Source organism: Lathamus discolor, chromosome 2 (genome assembly GCF_037157495.1).
Source record: "Lathamus discolor isolate bLatDis1 chromosome 2, bLatDis1.hap1, whole genome shotgun sequence".
NCBI lineage: Eukaryota > Metazoa > Chordata > Aves > Psittaciformes > Psittacidae > Lathamus > Lathamus discolor.
The window spans coordinates 73,033,828-73,043,349 of record NC_088885.1 but is presented as its reverse complement, the minus strand read 5'-3'; the positions used below and the strand labels follow the sequence as shown (position 1 = coordinate 73,043,349).

The 9,522-nt window shown below is 39.4% G+C and overlaps 1 protein-coding gene across 3 annotated transcripts in view; it reads right to left on the bottom strand.

Moving 5' to 3' along the window:
• Positions 1-283: 283 nt before the first annotated feature.
• Positions 284-9,522, bottom strand: part of ECI2 (enoyl-CoA delta isomerase 2) — a 33,525-nt gene continuing 24,286 nt past the window's right edge. For all 3 annotated transcript variants that reach the window (XM_065667434.1, XM_065667435.1, XM_065667436.1), the window contains 5 exons: positions 7,930-8,032; positions 6,226-6,346; positions 3,010-3,099; positions 1,591-1,734; positions 284-812 (listed from right to left, as the gene is read on the bottom strand). In XM_065667434.1, the coding sequence (XP_065523506.1) occupies positions 657-812; positions 1,591-1,734; positions 3,010-3,099; positions 6,226-6,346; positions 7,930-8,032 (614 nt within the window). In that variant the 3' untranslated portion in view covers positions 284-656. The remainder of the gene's footprint in view (positions 813-1,590; positions 1,735-3,009; positions 3,100-6,225; positions 6,347-7,929; positions 8,033-9,522) is intronic.

Below are 9,522 nucleotides of genomic sequence, written 5' to 3'. Positions count from 1 at the left end.
ATTTTCTCTTAAAAAATAATAATTTTGTTAATTTAACTCCAAAATAGCTACAGCAAAAGGTCATACTATCTTTGGTGGGATTTTTCTGGGTAACCTGAAGCAATTGGTGGAAAAAGCTCGTTATATTTAGAAGCATAAAAATCACAAGAAGTATCTTTGAGAATCTTCAGGTCAGTCAAGTGAACAGTTTTGTAAGACTATTAAATCAATACCTCCCTGAGGAACCACTTTCTCTCTCACTGAGGATGTTTAACAGAAGGAGTAAGAATCAGCACAACAGCAATTGAATACTTCTATTTATTTCTTCATTAATAGAATATTTCCTTCCCCCTAGGATAAATAAAAAGAATCACTAATAAGACAAGTACTGAAGAACTATCAAAATACAGTGCAATTGCATCTGTTGCTTCTTTTGGAAAACAATCTGCCTTCGTATTATTTAGAAATATCACTGCTACCTATAAGGTAATGAACCCTTTTTACCCCAACCTGAATATCCATAATGGATCCAAGGCACATAATGTTGTGTTTTAGCCCAGTACTCAGATATATACCACATCAAAAGGTATAGGAATCATATTACTGAAGAGAAAGTTTATTAATGGTAAGGGCAGATTAAGCCACTGCCAGAAGGTGAATTATTTTACTGGTCAAGATTAGAGTTTTGCTTTCTTCTGAAAGAAGCTGACAATAGCATTTATACATTCATCAGATAACCATCTTTCCTTCAGGACTTCACACTCTTTACTGTTGACTGCATGGAGCTTCTCCTTTTCAATACTTCTTAACAGTTGCTTTGACACTGCCAAGGTCTAGAGGAGAAAAACAGGAACATTAGGAAGTTCTGCTTTCTATACTGTTTCATAAAATGGAACAATAAACACTTTGGCATTCAAACCAGATTGTATTAACACTGCTTTTTGTCACCTTTTTGTCAGAAGTAATTATTGCATTTGATCACCAAGACTGCTAATAAGGTGGAAGTGGTTCAGGGAAAGGAAACAGCAGTCCATAATCAGGAGAGATGGGCTTAAGAAGTGAAACCTGTTCAACTATTTGCAGTGCCAAATGCAACCTACTTTATCAGCAGCTGGCACGAGGGTCTCCTCTTGTACAATGCAAAGTAATACATTGTGACTCATATAGTTTTGCAAAACCTGAACTAGTGAGCAGAATGACTGAATTCAGCAAAAAGTAAAGCCACCCAGCATCATCTGAGCACCCACAGAGCACAGAGTGCAATTAATATTGTAGACCCAGTGGTAAGGCTCTTAAAACTAAATCATTGCCAAAATAAACATCTCAGAGGAGGCATCCAAGGTGTGCACACAGAGACTGCACATGGATTAATTAGTTTTTAAGGCTTTTCAGCCACTGTATACAGTGCACTGTCTTAGATTCAGCTGGGATAGAAGAGAGGTATCTGCTTCCCAGTAGCAGAGGGGCAGATCTGTGCTTAAAGGAAAATATATTGAGCCCTGTTATGTCAATTAAGGACAAAGTGAAACCGAGCAAGAAAGAAGATAAGTTTGGCAGAAGGATTGGGAATGCTAGAGGCTTACAAGGTGGAGGAAAATTTAAAATACTGACATTTTTGGGGAGGTTTGCATAAGCTTCTAATCTTGCCCAAACTTCCTTCTGAAAAGTGCTCTCGGGGAAGACTTCAGTCACAAGTCCCTGGGCACAGGCTTCTGCTGCAGTCAGCTTTTTATTGAAAAGCAAAAATTCATTCGCCTATATAAAGAAAAGTAGAAAGAGTGATTCAATGAGACACAGGACTTGAGCAACCTGACAGAAAAAGTACAAGCTTCCAAGTCACATTTATTTTACTCTTGCTCATTAATATCTGCCCTCTGAAAAGAACACAGAATAGATGAGGCTAGAAGGGATATCCACATCCTGTTTAGTTCAAACCCCCTCTTCAGGGAAGGTCAGCTGGAGGAGGCTGCTCAGGGCTGTGTCCTGTCAGGTTTCAAGTGTCCTTGAGGACACCTCCCCTAGGATAAGTACACTTCCCCAAGGATGAAGACTTTACAGCATCTCTGCACAACTTGTTCCCATTTAACATTACCATCACTATAAAGGTATTTCTCAATGTTCAGATGGAATTTCCTGTGTTTTAGCTTGTACCCCTATCCTCTTCTCCCCTCGAGACAAGATTAGGCATTGGTCAGCAGATGGTGAGCAATTGTATTGTGCATCACTTGTGTTTCCAGAGTTTTACTCCTTCTCTCTTTTTTATTCCCTATGACTATTGTTCTTGTTATTTCTATTACTATTATATTTTACTTAAATTATTAAACTGCTCTTATCTCAATCCCCAGGTTTTATCTTCTTCCATTTCTCTTCCCCATCCCACCCAGAGTGGGAAATGAGCAAGCGGCTGTGTGTTATTTAGTTGCTGGCTGGGGTTGAACTCCAACACACTTTTTGTAGTTACTATAACTTAGATTCCTTGTTTCTGGTGTAGACAGAGCAAATAAGAGTATGGACAGAAAATCAATACATGTTAGAACGTATTAGAAAACAGAAGAGGTCTGGAAGTAAATGTATAAGTGGATTGCTTCACACTCAGAGTTGGAGGAATGGTTGAATACAAGTTTCCCACATGATTGGCAGAAGCCCTACAATACTTGCTCCCTTGTCTGAGAAAGGCAGTCTACCAAGACATTTCTCATGACAGCACTTACTTTCTTTTTTACATCATTCCATCCCATTGTTAGACAAAAGATACAACCTTTCACCACACAGAAATTGTCTCAAGAAGGTGGAGGAAGCTGTGAGAAAAAAAAACCTTAACCAGTTTCACAGTATGGCTTTCGAAGTGGTCACTGCTCTATTATAGTGCCTGTGCTGACACTGTCATCACATTTCTTGACCTTTGGTTCAAAAGCTGCAAACAGGAGCTTTCTCTGAGGACGCTTGCTGTGACTCCACTTGTTCTTACAGTTGGAGGATACCAACACACAAAAGGTCAGATGATCCCACATAGAGTGCAGACACTCTTACCTTAGCGAAGCCCATGATTTTTGGAAACAGGTAAGAAGAACATCCTTCTGGGCTCTGTCCAAGTTGACTAAATGGGCTGTGAAATGTAGCCTGGCAAAACAAAAAAACCGAAAGAACAAACCAAATCAAACCTCACAACAGAGCATAGGACTAAAGTAGTAGGATTTAGTTTTCATTGTAAAGCTTCTACAGTGATGGAGTTTATCAGAAATATATCTGAACTGTTATCACAACAGGCTTTAAACACCATCCACTAAAACTGCTTCATCCTCTCAGTATACACAAGATCTGACTTTGTATGTGTAATTCAGTTCCCTTCTCGTAATAACTGAGGGTTACCTTATCTGAATACAGTGCTCAGAGAAACTAATTTGCATGTGCAAAATCTGAAAAGTTAAATACCCAGCTCAAATAACTTAAGAAGCATTTTGCTTTCTGAAGTAACACTACATTTATTCTACTCCTGAAAAATTCAAGTCACTGAATCTTCTTTTCTCAAACGTTATGCAAATTTAAAAGAACTTGTGGCAGAAATGCAGCATGGGATCGCACAAAACAGTCTCCTAATTGCAAGTCAGCACCAAACTACAGAATGTTGTTCTGACAACTCAACATTAAGCAAGGAAATGATTGTCTTTATTTCTTTAATTTTCATTTAAAAATATGAACTGACACAGAATGCGAACGTTGCACTGTAATAGAAGGTAATAATCTCTTGCTGTGCTGCAGAGGGCCATACAGTAAGACAGACTAATAGACTTCCTAGCAAGAAAGTGGTATTTATATCCTTGTAAGAAAAGATTAGACAACATCTGCCAGGATACAGGCTAGTATTGGTCATGCTTAAGTAAGGGGAGATTAACTATACTAAACTGGTGCCCCATGAACTGGAGCAAAACCCAGCACAGAAGGCAATGCTAACTTACCACCCAAAACACTGATCTGTTGTCAGACTGGGCTGTGCAGTGTCCTGTAAATGTGGCTGGTAATGATCTGCTCTAGGAATAGATGGCTGAGAATAAAACCAGATCCTGGATATAGCAAAGCTGGCCACTTCAATGCCTAAGGCACTCCAAACTACTGGAGAATGTGAAATTGAGTATTAATTTGTGTGAGAATGACCTTACTGCATGAGAGTTCACAATCCTAGAAAGGGAAGAACAGAGAACGAACACTTTTGAGAAGGTGTCCTGAGTTCAGCAGTAGCAGTCATTTTTCTCCTTCTCAGTAGCTGGTGCAGTGCTGTATTTTTCACTTTCAGCCTGCGAATAACACTGATAACACTGATGGTTTTAGCTGTTGCTAAATAATGTTTACTCCAACCAAGGACTTTCTGAGTCTCATGCTCTGTCAGGGAGGACAGGAAGCTGGGAGGAAGCTGAGACAGGACGCCTGACCCAAACTAGCCAAAGCAGCCAAGCTAGCCATTCCATACCACAGCATGTCATGCTCAGTATAGAAACTGGGGGCAGTTACCCAGAAGGCCCAGATCGCTGCTCTGGTCAGGTTGGGTATCGGTTGGCGGATGGTGAGCGGTTGTATTCTCTTCCCTTGTTATTTCCCTTATCATTATTATTACTGGTGGTAGCAAGAATGGTTTGTGTTACACCTTAGTTACCAGACTGTTCTTATCTCAACCCGTGGGAGTTACATTCTTCCAATTCTCCTCCCCATCCCTCTGGGATGGGAGGAAATGGCAGGGAAGTGAGCGAGTGGCTGCATGGTTCTGAGTTACCAGCTGGGCTTAAACCACGACAGAAGGCTTCAATAAACTTGAAGTTAACAGCAAAGTTCTCAAGAAGACTAACCTAAGCAAAAGGCTAAGTCAGACCCTGCAGAAATCCCCACAGAGCTGTAACTAACGGCACAAGCAAAAGCTGTCCTAGTGCAGGTAGGAAAAAGCAAAAACTATGTCAGACAACTAAGAATGAAACTAATAAGCATACAGAAAGTAAAAAAAAAAAAAAAAAGGAAAACAAGGCAAAAATAAGATGCATTTTCCCATGATAGCATATACCAGGTACGTGATATATGACATGAACAAGTGTTTAATTGGCAACTCTAAAGTAAGGGATCTGGCTAGTAGAGCTGATGACAAGTATATAAATCAAATAATATTGTGGGATGTCAAAACGGTAATACAGCTGGCAGAATGTGGAAGAGTTCTGGTCTACTTCGCATCAGTAAGATGATGGAGTAATGCATCCAGTTGGTACCACTATGCTTTAAGAACAACTGGAAGGAGCCACTGAGAGTGGATGTAAACCTGAAATATATCTAATAGTCTAAGTACACTGATGGCTAAGCGCACTTACAGCTGTTGTAAAGGAGAATGAAAATTGTCTGTTCTTTAGATTCAAAAACAATAGGATCACCCTGCCAAAAAAAAAAATCAGATGGGAAAGGAGTAATAGATCTAGGAACTGCAGCAGACCAAATAAATCATGCACATCATACAAGTGTATCTGAAGAGTGATATGGTCCCAGCTGATCCTGTAATGCTGCAAACATAAGGAGTTGGTCCCTTACACCTCAACTGCCTTTAGTCTCATAGTGACAAACCCAATCCAGCAGTGACTCCAAGGGAAAATCTGATACAGTGCTGAAGCAGGAGTCGAAATGCCACCTATTACAGACACTCCTGCAAAAGGCAGCTTGCCTAGAATGAAGACCTTGGGTTAAGTTTATCTGTTTAATAACTTTATATAAATGAACACCAGAGAACATAAAAAATAAGCCATATAATGGGATTTTGTGCTATGCCTTAATATAGCTTCTGGTTATGCACAAAAAAAGAACCTTAAAAAGATTCTTAAAAAGAATCTTAAGTTGAATAAACCAAAGCTTTTCTAAACTTACCTTAGAATTAAGATTAGATAAAATGCCAGTTACTGCACTTCCATAGTAATCCCACACTTGAAAGGGGCCTTACAACCGTCATTTCACACCAGCTATTCTTTACTGTACTCACTAACACAGTAAAGAGTTTCCAAGCTGGAGTCAGTATCTTGATAACTATGTCAGGGAAATTCCATGCTTCTTAACCACTGGCTGATGCACCCCAGTGCTAGTAATTAATACAGGTGTTCCTTGGCATAATATAAAAATCCTTTACACCTGTGTGCTCTTTTCTGTGAGATTAACCCAAGCCAAATAATACTAGTTACAGAAAGAGGTGTAAAGACTGCCTTGGGATCACCTATGTAATGTACTTACCCTGTCAGAAGCGTAGATAACATCACACAATCCAAGGACCGTTACAGTGATTCCAATAGCTGGGCCATTTACCACTGCAATCAGTGGTTTTGGAAAATCAATAAATTGACCCACGAACTCTCTAAAGCAAAGGAAAGAGACGTCCTTGTCTTCCATCAAATATAAACAACTTTCAAAACATGTGATTAGATACTGCATAAAAACCACCCATGAACTAGATTCTATGTAGCATGTTTCTGACCATTTTCCAGATGAATCCTGACAAGATAAGATCTGAAATACCTGCATTTCCTTACCAACTAAGAATCAAACACATACATGTCAGCACAACTCTCCTAGTCCCTGCCATCGAGTTATGAAAGTGCTGTCCTCTTCAGCTACAGTTACTGAATACAACTCACTAACAAGAACAGTCTTTTGACCTGTCTATCCATCTGATTATACATCCATCTTAAGCCCACCCGTGGGATACCCATTCCCATCACAGACTGTTTTACAGGGAAGCCCCAGCAGGCACCAAAATTATGATGCTACCACAACACAGAATTGCCTCATGCTGTTCTGCACGGGTTTGAGAAACCATTTTGTTTCACTTGTCAAGAAGTGCAAAACACATTCTCAAAATACAGCATTTTTGAAAAGTTAACATTGTGGTAAAACTCCACTTCCCTGGCATCTGGCAACTGTGCTGCAGTTGTAATAAAGCACCCTGCTGGTGTAGTAGTAACAGTGTAGCAAATAGAGTCTTCTCACAAGAGCAAGATAAAAAGACCATAAAGTACACGTGAGACTTTGCATTGTGCCTAACACCCTACAAAACACTGCAGCCTGGAACACTTGCCAGATGCCACTGAAAACCATCTTTGCAGCAGATTCAGGCTGCATTGTTATCACTTTGTAAGGGCAACTGTGATCCACAGACAGCTGGAATAAGTGAAAACTGCAAAACTGAGTACTTTGCTTGCAGTTCATCCTTAAAAAATAAATCAAAACCATTGTTGCTTTTTGTGTATTTTAGATTTTTCCATTAACTGCAAGTGCTTGAGGAAGCAATACAGCTCGCAAGCATCTCTCAGATGTAATCACCACATAAAGAAGAAAAAAGAGAAGACAAAACCTAGTTAAATAGGGAAGAAATGAACATGTTTGTCCAAAAAAGCATTTAAATCTCTGTGTGAAGTGATGCCCCCAGTTCCCTTGGCCGCAGAAATTAAAGTACTTTAACAGGTAGATTCAGACGCTAAGATGGAACAAGCTCATTACACTCAGTCTCTATTCAAAGTAATCTGACACTGAAGGTATTTTGGCATGACCTGCTAGTGTAGACACCATTGCATAGTAACAAGAAAGAAAAAACCCACGATTTTTTCATTGTAGCATACAAAGCGTACAGTCAAAATTGTGTTTTTGTCATTCTATCTGCATGTATACTGGGGGCTAAAAAATAAAATTGAGTCTTTAGCATCATTGTACTTAAATTTTCCAATATTCATCTCATTTCCTCATTTATTTAATACAATTAATACTAATTCTCCCACATGCTCTTTTTGCTTATGCACATAGTGAGCCCTTAGAGTCATCTAAATGGATGTATCATAGCACAACTGTGTCTCTGCTGCCATGTTTTCTAACAATGCCTGCAAATTATATTTTACCCATTACGGTAACATATGTATATATATATATGAAATCAAGATGTTCTACTTGAGTAATGCTGCTCCATCATCTGCCATCTTCTTCATCTCACCAGGTTGGACATTAGTAAAATTATTCAGATCATTTCCACTGCTATAGTAGTCTCCATTTCCTGTAGAGAACACATGAATAAATACACCAATGGCTTCTGAGTAGGTATGAGAAGATTCCATTTATTACATTTACAAAAGCATTCCATTCTAAGTATCTAACATTATTACCTAACTACAGGGATTGTCTCAAAGTATACACACTACCTGAAAGGACATCTACAGTTTAGAAACAGGTTTTGACAGACAATTCACTGAAAAACAATGGGTAGAGAGCCAAAGAACATTAAATCTGAAAGATTTGAGAGGGGGGATGGAATTTCTTTTTTCTGTAACAGTGTCCAAATGAAAATATTTTCTTTCCGTGCATACTGGTTCAGAGATTTTTTCTGTCAATTCACAATCATTCACACAGTAAGATGCGAGAAACTGGTGGAGTTTTCTTTTGAACAGGAAGATGGAAATGTAACTTGAAGCATCTCCCTTCATCCCCCTTCAAACTGATGAAGTTTTCAGAATTACACAGAATGACGTATTTAATATGTGGTAGAAGATTCATGGGGTTTATGACCAATTAAGGAAAAGGTATAGCATTCTAAGGGTAAGACTGACAGCACAGAGTTGATATTATTATACTGAAAGGTGAATTCTTCAGAAAGAAGCAGATAACCTGTTAGTGAATGTATACATCAGTTTGAGGCACCATCGAAGAATCAAGGAGTATTTAAAAGCTAGACTGCATGATTTGTGTAAATCATCCTATGTTCCATGAGGACATTCACAGTACAGGACCTTGCACAGGTTAGCACATCCATTACTTTATGCGGTGATCTTACTATGTAAAACAGAACTGAAAGGCTCTTGCAGAGGTGTTTGCTATTTAGTCCTAGCTATGCATGTGTTAAACATTCCAGTTGTGTCAACCACCCTTCTCATTTTGTAAGGGTTGTTGTGCTTAGTTATTGCTACTGAAAGGAAATTCAGCAAACTGACACCTTGTATTATGAGGAAAGACAACCATGGAGAAGACTATGTATGTGATTACCTCAGAAGTAATGAATAAAAAGGCTTAAGCACAAATTCACCTTGCTTACTTAGCTTACTTACACTACTTAGCTGCCAGCCAAAGCTCAAGCTTTGGCTAGTTTCTTAAATGCACACCTATCTGCAAAGAGAATGCGCCAGACAGGCAGTGCATGCCCTCAGCCTTTCTGTCCCTCCCACCTGCCCTTGCCATAATCAGCATCAGAGATGGAACAAACTGTCCTCTAGAGAATCCCTATGACATGTCCCTAGAGCAGTTAGATGTCACAGACAGCTGAGTTTGGGCTTCCATTTCACCCTGTTGCTGCAGTCATCTAGCTGCACACATCTGGTGATTGCAATGTGTATGGCTGGGCCAGGTTGTAACTTGACTGACCAACCCTTTTAGATGGCAGCCACCACAGAAGTCAACATAAACCACCTTCTTTTTCCCAATGATCACAGGTAAACATGCAGTGTAAACTCTCTGCTTGCCATGCCAGTGCAGGATTTAAGGGACTTGATTTTA